The following is a 24,088-nucleotide window of genomic DNA, read 5'->3' as shown; positions in this document are numbered from 1 at the left end:
ATAGATTAAGAAAGAACTAAAGAAACTTCCTCTTTAGGGAAAAATAAGAGTAAGATGACTGATTCCACGAGGCACTGAAGAATATGAGGCAGGAGAAACCTAGATTCAAGCCCAGCCTACTAAACTGTACAACTTTGTCTCTTGACTGAACTGAATCTCATTTTCCTCATCTTAAAAAATGGGAATAATGATGTCTGGCTTGCTTACATTTATCACAGAGTTAATGTGAGGATCAAATGAAATAATGAATGCAAAGCCATTTTTAAATCTTACAGTGCTATGTAAATATCAAATATTATAATCTAAGAAATGGGTGTTCATACATATTAGGAATGGAATAGGGAAAGAAGAAACGAAATAAAAGCAAGGAAATATATAAAAGGGAGTAAGTTGAGAAGCAATACAGTCAAAAACCAGTTAAGTGGTGCAGTAAATAAAGTATCTGGCCTGGAGTCAGGAAGACCTGAGTTCTAATGAGGCTTCAGACATTTCCAGTGTGAGGCAGGGCAAGTTGTTTGATCCTATTTATCTCAGTTTCCTCATCTTAAAATGATCTGGAGAAGAAAATGACAAAACAGTATCTTTGCTAAGAAAAACTCCAAAAACGATCACAAAGATTTAGACACTACAAAAACCACTCAAGAACAATAAGGAGAATTGTAAGGTTATTTGAGGGGGGAAAGGACTATTAGGGAAAAAATCTCATTTAATTCAGAAATATATTTATAGAGCCTTACATCTAACAGTCTCTTCTAAGAAGAGTACTGATTGATTGATTGAATGGGTAACACTAATTTACAATTAAAATCCTTAAAGAGCAAAGTGAAATGTTATATTGAGTTCAAATACACTGAATTTTGATATGATGCAAAATTTTTGTTTTTTAGAAAGGAGATATTTAATTTAAGTGCTCTTCTACTCTTGGGAAACCTACTGTTTCAACAGTATTTGCTCCAAAGTTATCATGGTATTTCCATGGTGGCTGAAGCCTAAACTTCAGAGTATTGTGTAGCAAAGGCCATGCTTATGTCCAGGTTGAGCTGTACTTTGTGCTGTTTAATTCTATTTTATAACGGTGTAAAAATTCTTTTCCCCCACAGCATCTTTATCAATCTGTTTCAACACTCCAAATGCCTCCTAGAATGGTGCTAACAGACAAAGGAGTGACACAACAGAACTCTGATTTAGATACTGCACTTGGCTCTGGCCCCTTTTCTGTCATTTTATGTGCCAAATAAGATTCATGGAATTATATTTTATGACATTCCACTTTTCTGCCTCTGACACTGCTACAACATATTTTCACTGCTTTGCTGAAGAATTAGCAGAAGCAATACATTCTAGATCTTTGGGTTTAAAAGATACCACCCTTACCTTCTCCCTGAAGTAAGCTGGACATTGAAGAAGCTAAGAGGGTTAATGTGACTCTCTAACTGCCAAATTTAATCAAAAGGAGCATCGTATGATATTATACCGCGTGGTTCTACCATTTTTTGAGACAGATATAATTTAAAGGAAAGCAGTGGTAGATGTCCTTTTTATCATGGGAATTGCCATATCCAAAACATCCTGCTGAAGCCATATGTTTGGGGATGAGAGAGCTGAATTTTTTGAACAGTCACAACGAAAAATACAAAACAAACCAACAACTATAATTTGGAACCTTTGTGTTTGGTCAAGTATCCTAGATATCGATTATGTTGGATATTAATTTAAAAACAGTCTTACTTTGTAATTTTTTTTTAATAAAACACTCAAGCTTGCCATGAACTGAATTTTTATTCAACATCACTTTTCATTTGGGACATTATTAAGTAAAATCTGTAGCCATTCTTCCCAATTCAATTTATTTTTACCCAAGATTCATTGAATCTTACTGCTTTTTGTGAAAAGGTTAATCCAATATTTTATGTGTAGATACATATTTTTACCTGTGCTATGTGAAAGAAAAGCTTTTGTGATAAGCAGCCAATAAATTGCATTCAGAATGTTTATTCTCCAAAGTTACATTGCTATGCTGACATAGATAAATATAATCATTTATTACAATATATGAATTGTGGCAATGAAAAATGAAACTCAAAAATCTTACATACTTGTCAGTCAGCTTATGCACATTATATTCTGCTCAGAATAAGTAGCCTTTTTAAATACTTGAAAAATTTCAACGAACAATCTAAATTAACATACGAAATTAATAATAATTCAGAACTGAATATCTATATAACAAGAAGGACTCCATTTGCTTAGGATAAAGAAATGTTTTCATTTTTTCTCACCAAATATGTAGTTTTATAACTAAATATATGAGGATTTGTTTTGGTCAATGGATTATTTGGAGGTTATTTCCTCAATATGGGGTATTTTATCATTAAAAGTATAATTCCAGTGTATTTAATAGAAATACTTTGAGGTGGCCAAATTTATGGTAGAAATTTTTCTTCCTTTTATGGTAGTTTAACAAAAATTAAATGATCAAAAGCATTGATAAAATACAGGCTATATTAAAATTATTGTTAAAGATGACCAATGGACCCAAGACACTAGAGCAAGAAAGCCCTGGTGAAGAAACCCCGCCTGTTTATGTATACCAACAGCTATAATATGTAAGGATAGAGAATTGAGTTGGGAACTGAGAAATTAAGCAACATCTCATACATTTCAGAGATAGAATTTGAACTCATCTTCCTGACTCCAAAGATGGCACTCTATTTACTATATTTTTAGGTTGTATCATAGTTACAAGCAAGTCCTTTGAATAGATGAAAAACTAGTGGTTTTTAATTTTTTATACTTTTAATTTTTTAAAAAAAAACCTGCCTCTTCATTTCTAATTGAGACAAAAGATAAAACAAATCATTTTTAACAAATGCATAGTTAAGCAAAACCATTTCTTGCATTGGCTGTGTCTAGAAAACAAAGGTCTCATTTATTCTGAGTTTTTTATCAGATATTAATTAATTAATTAATACCTATTGGGTTTGCAGATTTAAAAAAGAAAGAAAGAAAAGAGAAGTGTTAAAGAACAGAAAAATGACCCATTAAAGCAACAAAATCTTGGGAGCAAGGAATGTCTATGTGACATGGTCACCTATGCTTCAAAAACTAATGTTGGCAGATGGTGAACAATGATTTGGATTAGTGAGAGACTTAAGATAGGGAGATTAGTTAGGAGACTGTTGCTGTAGTACAGAATGAGGTAGGACCTGAATTAGGATAGAGTCTATGTAGGTGAAGAGATGTACAGGACAAATGTGAAGGTAGAAAGAATGAGAATTGTTGAGACTGGATGTGTGGCTTGATTGAGAGTAGAGTCAAGGTTAAACACGACCTGTGGGTTTGAGTGACTGAGAGTGTATTAGTTCCTTTGATAATAATAGGACAGCTTAGAACAGAGGAGATTTGGGGGGAGAAAGATGAGTTTTATTTGGGACATGTTGAGTTTGAAATACCTATGGAATATCTAGTCAAGATGTTTGAAAGTCATTAATGAATTTTGATTGTAGCTCAAGAGAGAGTATGAAGAAGAATGTATAAGTTTGGGAAACATGCATATAAAGACAATAAATGAGAGCTGAGGAGATCAAGTGACTAGATGTAGACTAAACTGATAATTATATTTCAAGATTTAAAAATGGAGTGATCATAATGCCTTTAATTCAAGAAGTTTGTCTTGAACTTGAGTATTTACAACTAAATAATCTCAAAAAATGTTTGTTTGTTTTTGGTTCTCCCTATATGATCATATGATGCTTTCTTATCTATTTATAAAGTTTTTTTTTTTGTTTGTTTGTTTTAAGAATTCCACTTGTCTGTATTTAACTATGTTTTAGCCTTTCTTAAGAAGACAGATTCCAAGCCTTTTGGAACAGTGAGATATGGAGGAGAACATTAATATTACATTTATTTCTTTTCCTATCTATTCATGGCTCTAGGATACAAAACTTTTCTTAGATCTCTAATCTTACAATAAATGACAAACATCAATCACATTTTTACTTGTCCATCCATTTTTTCATTTATTCCTTCCTTGTAATTGTGAACTGTATTTATTTATTAATTCTAGAACACATTATATTTTGTTTGGAATTCCACAAGTGCTGAATGTGGAACTCTGTTTCTGTTGCTGAATTCCAACAGGAATAAACATATGGGTATGCTCCTTTTGTTGGTTTATCCCACCATTTGTTCCATATATGGGACCACATGGTGTCATACCCAATGGAATACATCTGTTGCAATACATTCCTAGAAATTTGTAACTTTTTTAGAGTATAATTTAAATATTTATAATATTCATGGCCAAAATCCTATATTGAACTCTGGAAATGAATTTTAAAGTAACTTTTTATAGCAATACTATAGTTATACGAATCATTAGTATATAGATTCATAATTCTTTTTTTTTTTTATCAAAAGCTGCTTATATGTGGAGAAGGAAGGAAGCAATGACTGCACCAATATTATTAGATGACAAGGATTTGTGTGTTACTTTCTGATGAGAGAATATGCTTTATTACATTCATATTTTAAAAGGATTCTTAGTTTCCACATAAATATGAATTATACAAGCATTTCAGGGGGAGATTTTTATTTCCATTTGGAGAATTAATGTTCTTCATATTCCATAAAAGGGATTGAATGTAACACAGAAGTCACACTATTAGATGTTTATGTAAAGTTAAGAAAGAAATAAAAAAGAAAAATATCTTAAAATTCAAGTGAATAAATCCTATCAGATAGCTATGCTCCATTGGCATCAAGTTTTACATATAGCCCATATAATTAGGATCTTATAAGCATGTTAAAATAAATGATGTATATCTGCAAACATAAAATTATCCAGGAACTTAAGGGCCATATAATCAGACCCCACTGAGCTACAAGTATTATTGCAGATAGTGAATAACAAAAAATAGTAAAAGGAAAATGTTATAAAACCAACTTTTTCTGAAATATGTTTTCTAAGGACTGTAGAAAACATTTTAAAAGTGCAGATAAGTATAAAACAAGAGAAAAAACAACTGGTGTTGCTACTCCCTTAGTACACATTTCATAAATATTCTCATAAATGACTAATAATTGAATACTATTACTTGTCACTAATCTCTCACATTTATCCTATTCTATGTATGTCATGTGAGTATTATATACACATGTATAATATATGTACATCTACATATATATTATATTGCATGTTGAATAAGATATATTACTTTCCATGTTCCTTAAATTATCATGTATTCTTATCCAAGTGAGTGTGTGTGGGATCTATCTTCTGGCAATTAGTGAGAGAAAGGGCCACCATGACCCTTTCTTTTCCCTTTAACTACACACAGTTTTTCAAATGATATAGTAATTGGTCACAGTAGTTCATTTAACCTTCTTTCTATATAAAGGGGCTGGGCTGTTTAAGATGATAAACACTTATGGTTTTCCTAGGCCCCAAAGCACAAGACTCCCCATTACTTCCAGAATAAAATACAAAAATTTTAGCTCAGCATTTCAACCCATCATAATCTGTTTCTAATGTACCTTCCTAGTAATAATTCACATCATCCTCTTTCTTGTACTCTATATTTCTTTTTTTTTTTTTAATAGCCTTTTATTTACAGGATATATGCATGGGTAACTTTACAGCATTAACAATTGCCAAACCTCTTGTTCCAATTTTTTACCTCTTACCCCCCCACCCCCTCCCCTAGATGGCAGGATGACCAGTAGATGTTAAATATATTAAAATATAAATTAGATACACAATAAGTATACATGACCAAAACGTTATTTTGCTGTACAAAAAGAATCAGACTCTGAAATATTTTGTACTCTATATTTCAAACAAGCAGGTTTATTTGTCATTTCCCAAAGTTAGCATTTCATCTGCTACCTCCATACTTTTGTAGAGTATTAAGTCTTCTATACCTGGAATATAATTCATTTTCCCTTTTGCCTCTTAAAATCTCTGGATTTCTTCTAGGCTCATTTAAGCTCATGTGTCTACTAATTGATAACATGTTAATTGTAATTAAATAATGAGATATAGAATTACCAATTCACATGTTTATTTCTTCCATAGAATATCAGCTTCTTGAGGGTAGGGACTGGCTTTTAATTAAAGCATGCTGCAAATAGGTTAGAATGAAAATTATAGTGAGATTGGGAATTTCATGATAAAGGCCCCAGTTTCTGGGTTATTTCTAGTCACCAAGTAGAATTAAATGTAATGCAGAAGTATCATTGTTTATTAGGTCAGGTTTATAACACAGATGAGGCAAGTGGATACAAAATTTAGAGACAGAGGAAAATCAAAATAGTGCAGGAAGATGTTTGTTTTACATTTTTTGAGGTTAAGGCCTTTGTATTATTGTTTTATAGGAAATTGGAAATGTGCCCATTAAAAACAAAACAAAATGCTGCATCTTTTAATAAAATGATTTGATAGATTTGTGATTTTATTGATGTGGGTGACTGTGTAAATGAAAGCTCATATATGCTTGATCATCCTTAGTGGCTGTCATTTTTATCCTACCACAGATCCCCCATAGACAGTCTGCCTGACTTGTTAGAAATTTTGCTTTAGATTTCTTGAATTTATTTGGTTACCTGAGCAGTCCATTGGTTATCTCCTGCTTTCAGTATTTGATTCAATTTCTTTCTTGTTAACATATCTATATCTATCTATCTTATCTCTGGATAGGTAGATAGATAGGTATATAGATGTAGATAGGTAGATTTATAGATGATAAGTTACTAAAATTGTTGTTTAATGTACTATACAGTGAAAAGAGCATTGTTCATGTATTAGGATCAGAGGAAGCTGAATTGAAACCCTGAGTAATGCACTTACCTTCTTATCTGATGGTATCTATTTAATGTTCTGAATGATTAAGCACTATTCTTATAAGAACACAGTTGACTTTTGTGATATTATCAGTTAATCCTATTCAAGCTCACTATCATTATTCATTAGTACTACATATTTTTCTAACTGACCCCAATTCTAGTTTCTTTCATACTGGCATATAATGATAATTACCTGACCAGATCATAGGTATATGCCCAGTGGTTACAGAGTTATTCAGAACCATAGCCTCAGTATTTTTATATCCTATATTTTTTATTTGTTTGTTTTGTGTGTGTAGTTTCTGTAATACCTTGTACAAGATTTAGGACACGTTATTCCTAAGCAACAATAAAGTTTCTTTGACTTAGAACACATTTGTTTGGTGTTTGTGGATAAATAAGAAATTCTGAGAATCTAACTGAACTAATCATGATCCCTTTGGGAAGAAATTACAAGGAAATGGGCCCTAGATTCTTTTGTTTAAAATATGGGCAGCCCAATTGATTCACCAGTTCCTATCAATAGCCCTAATTAAAGTACTAGTCCCTGGTTCTTGCTTAATTCTGATTCAGTCTATAGGAAAGAGTTAAAAACCATGTAGAGCTTTTTTCCTCTGGGCATATAATCAGACTATTTTGCGTTATTTAGAAGAAGAGGAAAGAGCAAGACATGCAAGTGGGACCTCATTATCGTGATGATTTTCATAATGGATAAAGAAGGCAGAATAGTGTAATAGAAAAAGTAAAAGCTTTAGAGACAAGAGTTATCTGGCTTTAAATCCCAATTCTCCTTCTTGCTGGCTGTGTGACTTAGGGTAAGTCTTTGGAACTTAGTTTAACTTGGCAATATGAGAAGCTTGAACTAGTTGACTTTTAAATTTCCTTCTAGTTTTAAATACTGTGATCCTTCAATTCTCTAGAAAATAAAAGATAAAATGTCTTTTTTATCCATTTTACTAATTTTAAAAAGTAATTGACAGCTCATTTAAATAGGTTGTTTGGTGTTGCTGTTGTAATATGCAGTAACCCATCTTTGTTGTAGTATTTCATGCCCACCAAGGAACATCGTCCCTTAGTGATAGGGGATTGAGCTCAGATCAGAAAGATCAGATACTTGACTGTGTGGCAAAAAAAAAAAAAAAAAATGTAGGAAAAAGCATTATTGCTTTTATCTCTGTTCTACTCCTACATGCCCACCTTATATCTATTTCTTTTTCTTTCCTCTCAAGCAATATAAGATTTATTTGTGGACATCATAAGGACTGGAGAGGGGAACAGATAGACACTCACATGAGCTCCCCCAGAAATTGGGGCTCTTTCCAGAAATACAGAAGCAAAGGCCACACAAACGCTAGAAAATTCATGAGGAAAAAATACCAGGCCCAGGAGTCTAGCCTCGTTTTCTTCCCTGTTGTCTCATATTCTACTTGCTAACTTTTGCAAATGATCTGACCGTTAGGTTAACTTGTCTAACTTTGCTACATCAGCACTAAAGGACGTATAAATGTGGCTTAAGTAATTTCTCTTGCTTTTCTAAATATGCTCATTTTCAGCTAAGTTCTTCCTTTCTTGATTCTATAAATCTATACTTTCTTCTATTTTAACATCTACTTGGACCTTTATTCTACCCAAATAATAATCTGGCTACATATAAAAACTGATTCCCAAATGACAAATGCATTTGTTATGTACCCAGTCAGTTTCTTTTTATTAGGAAATAATCAAAGTTATTATTACATCATTGAATATTGACTATATCTCTACCTTTGGACTCTTTTCTTGAATAATGGTCTGGAAGTATTTACATTTTTTATTCCTTCATTCCCAAGCCAAAATTTTTTTTTAGAGTTTTTTTATGTATAAGGGTTATGTCTATTGATGTTTCTTGTACGAAACTATATTTTCTAACAATTATTTTGGTTTTCCTTGTAACAATTTTTACACTGAAGTTGTTGAGCATGAAAGTACAGATTGATTGAATTTGAAAGACCTTGCCAAGCCCTAAATAAAGCTTCTTTACTTTTCATGTTCTAGAATAGTGTTTGCATGGAAGCAATAATTACTTTTGTAGTGATTTTTTTTTTTTTTTTTTTTTTTTGCTTATGCTCATTATGGGTACTTCACAGTAAGATGACCAAGTGTCCCATGAAGTAATTTTCATTTTCTCTGGAAAAGTGATAATATTAATCTCTGTTTTTTATTCATCTCTTTAAGCAGAACCTATGAATCATTCTTTATGTTCAGCTATGGCTTTTTATATGCTTTAATACAATTTAGCACAAAATATCAATATGGAATTGTGTCAGTTCCTCTTGTATCAGTTATTGGAAAAAAGCACAGTGAGAGGACAAATAAATTCCCATTAGTTGATATTCTAAAACAGTGTGATTTGTATCAAGTTATGGCTACTTTTCTTCTACTTTTTTCCATAGTCATTGAGTGAGCAAGATCAGAAAGTGGTCCCAACAGTATGGAAGATAATTTTATATAATTTCAGGAATTACAACAGGGAAAAAAATTATCACTTGGTGAATAACCTACTAATGATGATCTAGATTGGTCTTCAGGTGTTGATACTTATATTTCTCCCTAGTCCTATAACAAGGTTTTCCAGAACCATTAGGTTCTGCCAGGAATATAAATTTCTAGTATAGTTTTGGAGGAACCTATGGTGATTTAGACATATCACACAGCACAATAATAGACAAGAGCTTTTGATACTTAGCTCTGATTTTGATCTAACAGATGTGGGTATTCCCTATAATGGAATAAGTTATAATCCATCTATACTTGCTGATCCAGTATAATTCTTTTTTCTTTCCATATATCTTCTATAAAGGACCGTCACAAGGACCTTCCTCTAGAATTTCCAAAATTATTTAAGTTCCAGTGGAGCACAAAGGATATCTTTTTTTTCTTTTTGTCCCTCATTCACACTGCACAGAGAATTTGCAAGACATTTTTCTAATACTTTCTATTGCTTCTTCTTTTCTGAAGTTACCTGATAATAATATAATTATTCCCACCATGAAATCTCCCATTATCTTTTGAGTGATCTGTGACTAATACTTTAGAGACTTGATATTCAAAGCTGTAGCCACATCACAGCAATATAAGAACAGGGATAGAGACTGGATCTGTTCTTTATTGGTATACAGAATTCTCTAATAAGGCAAATGCCCATATTATTGTAGATCTGTAGCTTATCTGCAACTTAAAGCCTTGTAGTTACATAGAATATCAAGAAGTCCTGACTTGTCCAGTATTACACAGCCAGGATCTGAAAAAAGGTGGAAATTGAACTTAGGTATACCTTCCTTCAAAACTATTCCTCTACTCCCTTATGTGCTGCTCTAATGGAGCACATTAATGGTATATCATCAGTCATCAACTAGATCATCAATGGAGTATATTAATGTTTAAAAAAAGAAAAAGTGGGATTTTTTTTTTCAGGAAGAACCAGGTATTTAACCACAGCATTGTATCATTTCCTTTTTTTTTTTTTTTTTTTTTAATTTAATAGCCTTTTATTTACAGGATATATGCATGGGTAACTTTACAGCATTAACAATTGCCAAACCTCTTGTTCCAATTTTTCACCTCTTACCCCCCACCCCCTCCCCCAGATGGCAGGATGACCAGGAGATGTTAAGTACATTAAAATATAAATTAGATTGTATCATTTCCTAAAGGCATTCTGTGCCAGTGACCCTCTACTTTATTTTGAGTCCTATTTAACTTTCCTTGTGCATTGTCTTTCCAAGATATAAATTCTGATAGTCCAAATTGATGGACACTCTCCATGCATCAGGTACATAATTTTATCCCAGGATTCTCCACTTGGTGTTTCTATAGAGCTAGTCTGGAGGTGTTTGCACTTTACACTGGTTAATTAAAGGTCTTTCTTAAATTCTTGGGTTGTATCAGGAGGACCCCTGTTCTGCCCCAAGTTTTCTTAATTTTTTTTTTCCTGAGGCACAAATTTATGTTGTTTGTGAGGGAAATTTGGAGAGTTTGAAATTTACTGACTACTCTGCCATCTTCCCAGAATCCTCTCTGTTTTTAGATTTTTAAAAAAAAAAAGCTTAAAAAAGGATTTGTTTGCAGAAAGAAGAGAGAACTTTATAATTCCCTGTACTGTTTAGTCAGTCTATAATAGGGTCTTCTATAGAACAATGTACAAATCACTCCTAACTGAATCTTAGCTTGCACTTGAAAGCTTGCAAAGTGCTTCATATCCGTTTTCATCTTAAGAGGTAGTCATTATTATCACCCAAGGTCACCTAAGTGAGTAGCTGAAGCATAATTTAAACTCGGCTCTTCCTGACCTTTAAGTCCAGTAATCCATGAGGTAGTTAATATTTGTAGTAGCATCTGTATTTTAAAGATAAATAATAATAGCTAGCATTTAAATAACACTTAAAGTTTTACAAAATGCTTTATAAATATCTTACTTTTATACTCTAGAACTATGAGAGTTTGTTGCTATTGTTCCCATTTTAAGATAGAGAAACTGAGGCAGATAGCAATCAAATGATTTGTCCAAGGCCACATAGCTGATAAGCTTCTGAATCCATATTTGAACTTAGATAGCTCTAGACCCAGTGCTCTATCCACTGTAATACTATCTATTGTATCACTGAGCTATCTTTGGTTTTCAGATTAGAAAACAAGTTAAAAGATTTTGTAATGATCTTCCCTCTTCATACAGCCAGATACAGAAACAGTATTTATGTGTTCTTAGAACACAGTATTTAAGAGATGAGAAAGACTTCAGTGATCATCTAGACCAAACTATATCAAAACTCAAATCTTTCCTTACTCTGTTAAGGGCTTTCCTAACATACCTGCAAGTCTGCTGTTCAATAAGGATAATCTGCATGAGATTTGATATTAAATGAGAAGACATTGAAGTACTGTCAGATGAGCTTCAAACAAATGCATAGTCATAAAATGAAAATAAGTACTATTTCACAAACTGTGTAGAAAGTAAAGTAAGACTATTTCAGGTGATAAAAAATAATATGAATATAACAGCTGCAGAAAAAATATTATGCATTCCCTAATCCATTTACGTTTGAAAATGTAAAGAATAAACATGTCTTCCTGGCACCACTATCAAAGATGAAATTGATGGCCATCCTCTGTGATTAAAATTTGCTTATTTTGCAATTAACAAAGACATCTAAACAAAGACATGCTTCTGATTAAAAAAAAAAAAGATACCTTGGAGATTCAGATTGTTAACTAAATTTTACTGCTAATAAGTTGCATGGAATTTAAATCACTTTGGAAAATCACATGAAAATAATGAATTAGATTGGACCACCTTTCCTGAATTCGGTGCTAGTGGAGCAGGAAACATCCCTGTCTAATTGATAACATATTTCCGGCCTTGTTGTATGCAGTAACCTCTTATATAATATTTTATAATTGACAAGCTATTTTATATGAATTTTCCCCATTTCATCTTAATAAAACCTTGAAAGGTAAGTTATCCTTGTATTACAACTTACAATCTTACACTGAAAGGGACTGAAGCTCAGAGCTTCCAACTTGGCTGAGGTCACACAGCTTATAAATCACAAGCCCCAAATTAAACCCAGGTCTTTTTATGTCTAAATCCTTTGCCCTTCATACTCTATTGTGACACCTCCTTCAACATAACTGTTAGTCTGAACTACGATAGGGAATGTTACCTTTTTTTCCCTAATAAGCAAAGGAGGAAATAGTGAATTAAGTTTCTTGGTTTTGTGTTGTAGAGTAGAAACAGCACTCTAAATCACCAATAAATTGAATTAACTGACATATCATAAAGAGTTGACTGCAATGTCATACAAACGGTGCTTATGTAATCAAAATAGCCAAGCTGAATCTCAGACCCAGTCTGGTAATTTCAGTCTTTTTGAATGTATGATTTAGATATATGAACACCGATGCAATCAGATTAATCATTGTTATCTTGAGAAAGTATTATATTAATTATCATTGTGATGAAAATATTGATTATTCTTTAGGGTTCTTATAATGGTCATATTTAAGTGGGTCTCAGACTTATTGAAGATAATAATTCTCAGAATCACCAGAAATCTTCATATAAATCACAGAGTGGTATCTTGGTATGTATCGATGTGAAACTATGCTCTTGGAGACTAAAACAAAGCAAAGCAAAACAGCAACAATTAAAAACAACAAAAACAAGTTCAAGAAGATTCTATGAAAATGGCAAGATTTGAAATGTGGGTCTAGTGAAAGAGAAAATGAATGCTTTCACCATATTCTACTTAAGTGTATAAAGATTCATCACCAAAAATTCAGCTGCCTGATGATGTGTATTTTGCACTTTTTTGTGGAATGGAATGGGATATGATATTAAACATTTTAAAATCATTCTGAGTTCTATGTGTTCTCCTCTTACATCTGCAATGACTGCAGTACAAAGATAGAAAAAGATGGCAGGAAGTACTCAGTATCTCACCTAAATTTGAGTTTTGAAACCCATTTCACAAGTACAGGATCAAGAAAGTATGACAGGACTCTTCTTTGATAGAGATTTGTTTGTTGAATTTGATTTGCAAGCTGAATTAGGAGTGAATAGTATGTGATGGCAGCTAAAAATAGTGATTTTTAGACAATATTGGGATCTATAGTATCCAGAACAAAGCAGACCATAATCCAGTCTTGAAAAGAAGAAGGGAACAAACATTAATAAGCAGCTGCTATGTGCCAAGCAGCATCTTAAGAGACTTCGCAAATATCTCATTTGATCCTTACAACAACAGAGGTGAAATAGCTGTTATAATTATCCCTGTTGTAAAGTTGAGGCAACTGAGGGAAACAGATTAAATGTATTTCCCAGGGTTACACAAATGTTGTTGTTGCTATGCAATCATTTAATAAAAGTTCAGTCAACTTTTTATAGTTCAATGTGGAGTTTTCCTGGCAAAGTTACTAGAGTGGTTTTAGAAGGAAACTTCTTTTGATCATGTTACAGATTAAAAAAAACTGAGGCAAACAGAATTAAGAAATATGTCCAGGGTCATTATAGCTAGTAAATTTCTGAAGTGGGCATTATTCATCCCCACCTACATTCAAATATTATCTGTTAAGATTCTTATAAGGTACTAAGACAGTGGAATTGATAGAGACAATAATTAACTAATTTAGCATGGTTCAGTATGATTGATCTGTTCCTATAAGGAGATGTTATGGGCCAGAACTTGAAACAAGGAACTAAGTGGAATTGAGGAGACAATGTTTAAATCTAGTTTAGAATTGATTTAATCCTATAACAAATAATGGTTTCCCAGTGATATAATGATTGGTGTGTACTCAGTGTACAGAATATAAGCTAGAAGCTCTCAGGGCCAGACACACAAGCCCACTCTTGGAGGCAAAGACAGATTCATTCCATCTTCCACCTTTGTGCTGGCTGGAGGCTGAAGCTGGCAGAGGTAAAGGCAAAGGACTAGCGGCAAGAGCTCTCAGAACCAAGGAGAGAGATAGGCTTCTAAGAAAGCTAACTGGGCCCAAGGAAGGAGACAATACTTGAAAGAGAAAATAAAGGATTTGGACTTTAACAGTTGGCTGCATTTGGGGTGATTACACTGAACTGAAACTAAGGCTGCCTCCAGAAACCCCCTGAGAAACCTGCTCCCAGAGAACATTATATTTTAAAGAACATTACTATTATCTCTTTAAAGCATATATGTAGTCTAATTTCTCCTTCTATAATGATTCTTCTTTCTGCTTTCAAATATATACTATCTACTCAATCTTTTTAAAAAATCTCCTATTCCATGTTGCTTACTGAAGCTATCAGCTCCTTTGTTTTTCCCTCCCAAAACTACTGAATGAGTTGTCTATACCTGGTACTTTATATTCCTTGCCACTAGGTAGAGTAGAACAGTAGCAAGATTACTGTATTTTGAGTCAGAAAATTTGATATTAAATCTTTTCTGTATATTTATTAATTTAAGTCATTTAATATTGATAACTTGTCCTCTCATCTATGAAACCAAACTACATAATCCTACTAGAACTAGATGTAAGATGCTGTTCTTTCCTGAATATATTACTCCCATTACTCCCATTTGTTTTGAACATTTCAAACTTTGATGGCTAAATGACATTTCTAGTCAATTCATTCCTTTTTAACCTTGGTGAATCTTGCCTATACTTTCCATGAACCCTCATAGAGAGTCTAATTTGGAGTTTTCCTTTAGGTTTCTTGACATCAAGTCTGTATCAATGGATAATACAGACTGCCCATCTGTAAATAATCAAAAATATTTATTAAGTTCCTATTATGTTGCAGGTTCTTTAGAAGATGTTCAAGGAAAAATATAAGGAATGAAAATAGTGTCTACTTACAATGTATTTGAACTCTAATATAATTTCTTATTTCTATTATGACTAGCCAGTCTTCTTTTCTAGTCATATCACATCTTACCATTCTTCCAGGGTATCTCTTACACTCTTCTTTTGAACAGTTCTTGTTTTATGGTGAAAGCTCTTTACACAAAAAGCATGTAGTTTTCTGTTACTTTCAGATGACCTGTAATCCTGATTTTTTTGCATATTTGGGCACTGTTACAGCCATGTAGCAGTATGAAAATATTGGTGTTAAATTTCAAAGTTTGGAAATATTGTATGCATACAGAGGAATTTAATTAAAATTTTTATTACTTAGTAAGATATATATAATTGGTATGTATATATTTAAATTTGATTTTTAATATATAGATGATATTTTCATTTTTGAAGACAAGGAAATATTTTGATTTGTATAATATTTTATTACTTTTAAAATGAAATATTTCACTTTCTTTTTTCCTTATATAGAATATTCTGGGAGTACATCCTCGCATGCAAAATTATGCTACTGTGCATTCCACATCAAGTAAGAAATTAGACAAGAAACATTGGAAAAGAAATGCTGATAAAGACTGCTCTGTAAGTACTGCTCAAATATAATTTCATATAAAATTGTATTGATATTCACACTGAAGAATCTAGATTTCTTTTTTTTTTTTTTTACAAGATATATGCATGGATAATTTTACAACATTGACAATTACAAAACCTTTTGTTCCAATTTTTCCCCTCCTTCCCCCCACCCCCTTCCCTAGATGGCAGGTTGACCAATACATGTTAAATATGTTAAAGTATAAATTAAATACAGTATATTATACATGTCCAAACAGTTATTTTGCTGTACAAAGAGAATTGGACTTTAAAATAGTGTACAATTAGCCTGTGAAGGAAATCAAAAATGGAGGCGGATAAAAATAGAGGGATTGGGAATTCTGTGTAGTGGTTCATAGGCATCTCCCAGAGTTCTTTCACTGGGTGTAGCTGTTCAATTCATTGCTGCTCTATTGGAACTGATTTGGTTCATCTCATTGTTGAAGATGCCCATGTCCATCAAAATTGATCATCATATAGTATTGTTGTTGAAGTATATAACGATTTCCTGGTCCTGCTCATTTCACTCAGCATCAGTTCATGCAAGTCTCTCCAGGTCTTTCTGAAATCCTCCTACTGGTCATTTCTTACAGAATAATAATATTCCATAACATTCATATACCACAATTTATTCAGCCATTCTCCAATTGATGGGCATCCACTCAGTTTCCAGTTTCTGGCCACTACAAAGAGGGCTGCCACAAACAAAGAATCTAGATTTCAATCAGTGTGAGGGAAATGAGATGAAGAGGTATTGAGAAGGAATATAAATCCAAAGGTATGTGAGGCAAGCAATTTATTATACAAAGGATTGTATATGTGTAAATGTGTTCCAGGTCCTACAGGACCAAAAGTACATAATGATGATGAGGACTTTGGACTTACCCAGATCAAGATCCCAGTTTTACTTAATCCTTTAGCCTTATATCTGTTTGCTATCACAAGGCAGATTTACAAGGACTTTGTAAAAGGAAGACCTTAAGATTAGTTAGTTTTGGGAATGGACTGGATTTATCAACTACCAGGACCATGTGATTATTACTTTGCTAGCTGAATACCTGAATTTGAAAGAAGGTTCTTAAACTGATAGTTTGCTTATCTTGTGTATTCCTAATCCTGGATGTAGCTGACCAAACCAGTTGTTAGGTATATAGGGACTTGGCATATAGATGCATCAGTCAGTGATTTAAAACAAAAAAGTATACATTTTGGGTACTTAGGGCCTAACTCTTAAGAATGTAGACTGGAGAGCCACATCTGTAATTGTTATAAAATTGTTCCAAATTCCTTGAGTTCAAAATGTTTATAAGTTTAGTTGAAGTATAATGATAATCACTTAATTGTTTCTGATTTTCCACACTCAAAATTCATTTAAATGGTAGTATGTTGAGTTATTTTGCTCAAGAACTTTGATTTCTACCTATAGAATTTTATATTTTTGCCAGTCATATTGTCATTGTTCAATCTTTTCAGTCACTTCTGGCTCTTTGTGACCTCATTTGGGGTTTTCTTAGCAAAGATATAGGAGTGGTTTGCTATTTCCTTCTTCAGCTCATTGTACAGATGAGGAAATAGAGACTACTTGCCTAAAATCATGCTGTTAGTAAGTATGTGAGGAGAGATTTGAACTCGGGAAAATGTGTCATCCCAACTCCAGGACTGGTAATCTATCCACTGCACCATCTAGGTATCCCGATATTATTATTAGCAATGTTTTTCATTCCCATTTATCAAATAACATAAGAGCATTTTCTAATTACTAATAGAATCTAAGTAAGAATGCTTGTTAATGTTATAAAGTCCTAAAACAATAAGAACAAATAATTTTCCCTCTATTGGTTGTTTTTGTAGAAAGCAATAGAAGGTTATCTGGGAAGATTTCCAGGTAAGATCTAGTCATCAAGCAAAGACTCTTAAAAGTGGGAAATAATTTTTATACACTGAACGAATCTCACAGAAAGATTACAGTTATCAAGTGGAATGACTTTGGGACTAAAGTCAGGTTAGTGGTGATTTGGGAATGTTATAATCCTTAGCTTCTGAATAACAGTTTGCTGGACTAATAATAGGGAGGTGCCCCAGATAATGAATAATAATATAGTCCTAGGAATAATGGGTTAGTTAAGTGGTATAGTAGAATGCTGGTTCTAAAATCAGGAAGACCCGAGTTCAAATATGTCTGTAGATATTTACCAACTGTATAATCTTAGTAAGACTCTGTTTAATTCAGCTTCCTCATCGGTAAAATGAGTTGGAGAAGGAAATGGCAAACCATTCCATTTTCTTTTCCAAGAAAACTCCAAATATAGTCACAAAGAGGGGGATATACCTTAATATATTTCTATATACATATATACATGTGTATCCACATATAAATGCATATATACAATAGTGTGTATATATATATATATATATATATATATATATATATATATATATATATATATGTGTGTGTGTGTGTGTGTTCACAGATAGGTATACATATGTATGTGTTTTTATTCATACAGAGAGATTCTTGGAAGTCAGGCACAATATTTCCCTTTTCATTGCATTCTAACCATTTAGCAAGTATTTTAATAAATGCTTTATGATTGAGTGATTGATTCAGGTCAGAATTATCCAAGACATTTCCTGAAAGAAATGATGTTTCAAAATATCTACACTTAACAGAAAACATTTCAAATTGGATTAACTTCTTTATCACAGGAAAAAAAGGGTTCCCTTTCAGTAGCCAAATCATTCACTTAGCAAAACTTTTCACAGATTTCATGTTGGAAGCAGCAAAATAAAAGAATTATAAATTTGAAAATCAAAGTAACTAATAATTATCTTTCATATATGCTAATAAACTGAATTTTCCCTTCCAAATAAGATAAAAAAATTCATTGCCTCATTTTTTCCCACCTGCAACAAGAACTCAAACAAATAATCACTGAGGGTGAATAAGAAATGATGTCCTTTTCCTTTAAAAATCATTATCATGAAAGTGATGAAAGTAAATAAATGATATTTGATTAGATTTTTTCCTAAATTTTCAAGTTGGTATTTAGATACACATCTCCCAGCTTTTTTTTTTTTTTTTTTTTTAATACCAGGAGTGTTGTAGAAGAGAACAATGAAGGAAAAGATTGCTTCTTAAACTACTATGACTTTGTAATTGAGTAAGCTTATACTTTGCTAACTTCAAGTAGTGGAGGGTACAGTCGAGGAGATGCTTCTTAAACACACACATACATACAACTATTTTATTTTTTAAAAAATATATGATTAAGTCTAGCTTTGTCCAGGTGTCAGGAGTGCTAGAATGAGAGGCATTTGTATTTGGGACTTAATAGTTTGTGGCTGTGGGCAAGTACCTAGTACTTTGGCCACAGATCCTGAGGATCTTTCCCTCCCCAATTAATTTATTTATTTAGATTTTTTTTTTTTTTTTGGACTAGAGAAAGAGGAGCTGCTTTGCCTCAATTATTATCTAGCCTTAATCACTGAATAGATGCTGCCTCAGTGAAATGAAGATCTTCGTTAAAAAGACCAAGGTCTCCCATTTCATCAGGGCCATCTCCAGTCATCTTGATCTGTGTCGGGATGTTACCTGTCTCACTTTGCCCTCCAGAGACAACTAGGTCCAGTGGCCAACTTAAATCCAATTCACTTACATGTCATGGCATCATCTCTCTGATGTCATGGTCCTCTTCAAGAATGAAGAACAAACAAAAACCTCTGTGGGCAAGTCACTCAAATTTTCAGTGCCTTGGAAAACTCCTTTTTATTTGTCAATTTAATTTTTGACTTTGGCAAAGGGTGTTCTCAATATAAAGTTTATTTGCAGATATATAAAAACACATAATATGATGTTATTTAGATAGCTAGGTAGTATGAGTTTTATCTTTAAAATGGAGTCTGAAAAAGAAAAAGGAAAAGAAAGGAAGGGTCTAAAATTAAGTTGAAAAGAAAGAGACTGACCCATACTATAGTATGCCCATGCCATGAAAGCTAAAATGGTTTTTTGAAACCAAATTTTCCAAATAAAAACACTTAATAAGGAGAGGTGTATATTTATAGGATTATTTTTTCTGATGATAATAGTAAAATGGGAAGAACCAGAAGAATAATTTATACCAGAATATTTAATACAAATATTTATACCCTATTATCATAATTTATACTATATTATACTATGTAAAGTAATTTATATCTCTATATAATATATATTTGTGTGACATATGTATGCATACACACATACATATATATATAGAGAGAGAGATATAAATTACTTTACATACACACATGTATGTATATGAAACAGGACAAACAAGTTTGAAAGACATGAGTTTCAGTGAATGCATAGATCAACCATGATTCCATAGGAACCATGATAAAATATTCTACTAGTTCCTTGTAGAGAAGTGATTGATTCAAGTGCAGATTGAGGCATATATTCTTTGAATAAGGTCAATGGAAAGATTAATTTTGCTTGACTAGGCATATTTATTACGCTATTAATAATAATAACAATTATAAAAGGGTTTAAAGTTTTAAAGTGCTCTACAAATATTGCTACATTTTATCTTCACAACAATCTCATAAGAACTTTTTTTCTTATTTTTCTTTTTTTTTTTTTTTTGTCCGATGGGAAGGAGGCAATGAAAGGATTTTTATTCATAAAAAAATCTAAAATATTCTCAAAACAAAAATGTAGATAGTCCTTGCTAAATACTGTAACAATATTTCTGTAAGCCTTTTGTATGTATGTATGTTTATGTATATATTACACACACATATACTTTGTGTAATTTAGTTAAAATACTTTATATTAGAATAGGGCTATTCACTGAGCAACTGGATTGCTATTATTGTTTGCTTGCATTTTTGTTTTCCTTCTCAGGTGTTTTTTCTTTCCTTCTAGATCTGATTTTTCTTGTGCAGCAAGATAACTATATGAATATGTATGCATATATTGGATTTAACATATACTTTAACATATTTAACATGTATTGAACTACCTGCCATCTAGAGGAGGAGGTGGGGGGAAGGAGGGAGAATTTGGAACAGAAGGCTTTGCAAGGGTCAGTGTTAAAACATTACCCATGCATATGTTTTGTAAATTTAAAAAAGTATAATAATAATAATAATTTAAAAAATAAAAAATTATAAAAAAGAATCAAAGTGTTTACTATCTCAGAAACTATATAATACAATTCATAATTGTTATTGTTCTGTCATTCAGTTTTGTCTCACTCTTTCTGACCTCATGGAATTTTCTTGGCAAAAACACTGGAATGGTTTGCCATTCAAACATGAAAATATCTAAAGAGACTGGAAGACTGTTTGACTTTTACTATGAAGAAGTTTCTCCTGATATCAAGCAAGAATTGTCTTTTGACAACTTCTATCCATTACTCCTAGTTCTTCCCTTAAGAGTAAAAGAGCACAAGCCCAATCCTTCCTCCACATAATAAACCTTCAGTTGATTGGAAGCAAGTATTATATTTTTCATGAATCTTCTCCATGTTAATTAAACATATAGAGTCCTTTCAACTGATCCTTACATACCATGGGTTCAGAAATCTTTCTCATCTTGTTTTTCTATTTTTTGATAGTCTCCACTATAATAATAATTATCATCATCATTATATACTGTCCTTTAAGGTTTGTATAACACTTTTTAATACCATCCTCACAACATCCCTAAAAGAGATTTCCTATTATTATTTTACTTTATAAATAAGAAGACTGAGATAGGAAGAAGTTAATATTTGCCCAAAATCATACAGCTAAATAGTGTCTGAGGCTGGATTTAAATTTAGATCTTCCTCACTCCAGGTCAAGCACTTTATTTGCTACTACATGGACTATGAATCAAAGGATAATGAAACTGGGATCTAACTTCCTGGAAGCTACAATCCTTTTTACCACCTTCAAATGCATATGCATTTTTTGGACTCATGTATAAGATTTTTCATTCCTCCCTTTTGAATTTCATTTTATTATATTCATCATCTATACCTGTCAAGGTTATTTTCCATCTTAACTGTCATCTACTGAGTTAGCTGTCTTCCCCCTCTAGTTTTGTGTCATCTGCAAATCAAATGAATATACTATGTATGCCTTTATTGAAGTCATTGACTTCAGTGTGAGACAAGCATAAATGTATGAACCAGTTCACTGGAGACCTCTTGCTACACTGATATTTAACCATTGATTGACATTGAACTCTTTGAATCCCTCCTTTTAATCAGTTGTGAACCCATCTAATAAAATTATTGTCTAATTCATATCAGACATAATATGTTTCTACTTCTACAAGAATAATGAGATACTTAATGAAAAGTTTACTAAAATATAAATGAGCTTCATATCTACAACATTCCTGCTTTGTAATAAGTAATCTTATCATGAAAATACAAGGATTAGTTTGGCATGACGTGTTCTGGATGATACCATTCTGATTATTTGTAATTATTGCTTTCCTGTCTTATTGATCACCTACAATCTCTTTAATCATCTAATTTAGAATTTATCCAAGAAATCAATATCAAAAGTTTGTCCTTGGTCTTTCTTGTTAGCTTCAGCTTTTACTTTAGTCCTCCTGAATTAATGAGATATTCTCATCTTCCTCATTCTGGATGCTATTTCTTTCTTCTGATTCTCTTCTTACCTCTCTGACTGCTACTTCTCAGTCTCCCTTATTGGGTCTTCATCTAGGTCTGTCATACTAATTGTGAATGTTCTCCAAGGTTCTATCCAGAACCCTTTTCTCTCCCTATGTTATTTGGTTTGGTGATCTTATTGGCTCCCAAGGATTCAATCAATTATTATGTATATACATGTGATTTTTAATTCAGTGGTGTGTTTTTTTACAGTCTTAACCTTTTCCCTGACCTCTAGTCTTACATCTTCAACTGCCTCTTGGATATTTTGAACTGGATGTCCAGTTGGCATCAACATATCCCAAGCTAAACTGATTTTTCCTACCTAACTGATCATTCTACTATTTTTACTGTGACTTTCAAATGCATTATCATCCTCCTAGTCTCCAATGCTTACAACACAGATATCATCCTGAACTTCAGTCCCTTTTATGTACCCTTCACCAATTGCCAACTCCTTTTGATTTTACCTTTATAATGTCCCTTTACTGTGTGTGTCCCTTTCTCTGTTCTGATGTTGTTATTACTCTGATAGAGGCTCTCATCACCTTGGTAACTGATTGTATCTAGGGAGTGACAGAGAGTGTGGAGTCTATGAAATACCAAGTTTGAGATCTCCAATTAGCAGAGCTATGAAACAAGAGATAAAGAGATAGACTAGGGTTGGAAATAGGTTTGAGAATCACCTATATACAGATGATAACTGAATTCATGAAAGCTAATAGTCACCAAGTGAATAGTAGGGAGAAGAGAAGAGAGCCCTGGATAGAGGCTTGGGACTATACCCACCGTTAGCTAGCAAACTTGGAGATTGAAAATGAGAGGTCAGACAGTAAAGAAACAAATGAAGAAAGAGCAATGTTACAAAAACCTAGAAAGAAGAGAATATCAAGAAAAGGTATTGAATAATGTCATGCATTGTTAAGAAGGATGAGATCTAGAAAAAATTATAAGATTTGGCATTTAAAAGTCACTGGTAACTTCAGAAAGAACAGTTTTAATCAAATGATAAGGTCAGAAGCTAGACTGCAGCTTCTGCTTTCTATTCTGATTGGAATGGAGAGGGGGAGAGGTGCAGAAGGAGGGGGAAAGGAAGTGAAGATACTGCAGATTGAAGAAAGCCTTCTTAAGGTTAGTCCCAAAGTGAGGAGAAATATAAAATGATAGCCAATTGGGATGGGTAAATAAAGTAAGAAGTAAGAATTTTTTGAGAAAGGGGGAGACATGGGAATGTTTTTAGGCAGTTGGAAACAGCCAATAGACATGAAGAGACTGGATATAAAAAAGATATTAGGAATACTAGAGAAGTCAATCTACTTAAAAAAAAAAAAAAAAAAAAAAAAAAAAAAAAAGAAGGGAGAATGGAAAGCGACCAGTTGTTGAAGTAGAGATGTTGACCTTGGGAAGAGGAGGGCCATCTCATTATGTTAGATGAGGATGAAGGAAATGGTGGGTGCAAAACATCAGGATGATATGTGATGAGTTTGAGTGAAGAGGGAACTCTTTGTAAGTGGTCTCAATTTTCTTACTAATATGTGAAGCAGTGTTCTCAATTTAGAAGATAGGAAGTGGGAAATCTGAGAAAAGATAGAATGAATTGAGAGAGCTTCTGTGGTGAGTGGGACAAT

General features: G+C 32.7%; 1 protein-coding gene across 2 annotated transcripts in view; it reads left to right on the top strand.

Moving 5' to 3' along the window:
- Window positions 1-24,088, top strand: part of DPYD (dihydropyrimidine dehydrogenase) — a 968,100-nt gene that overhangs the window by 59,508 nt on the left and 884,504 nt on the right. For both annotated transcript variants that reach the window (XM_003769672.4, XM_031968578.1), the window contains exon 2: window positions 15,688-15,798. In XM_003769672.4, coding sequence (XP_003769720.1) covers window positions 15,688-15,798 — 111 coding nt within the window. The remainder of the gene's footprint in view (window positions 1-15,687; window positions 15,799-24,088) is intronic.

This window comes from Sarcophilus harrisii, chromosome 4 (genome assembly GCF_902635505.1).
Source record: "Sarcophilus harrisii chromosome 4, mSarHar1.11, whole genome shotgun sequence".
NCBI lineage: Eukaryota > Metazoa > Chordata > Mammalia > Dasyuromorphia > Dasyuridae > Sarcophilus > Sarcophilus harrisii.
The sequence above is the reverse complement of the archived record's forward strand: the minus strand, read 5'-3'. Positions and strand labels throughout refer to the sequence as shown.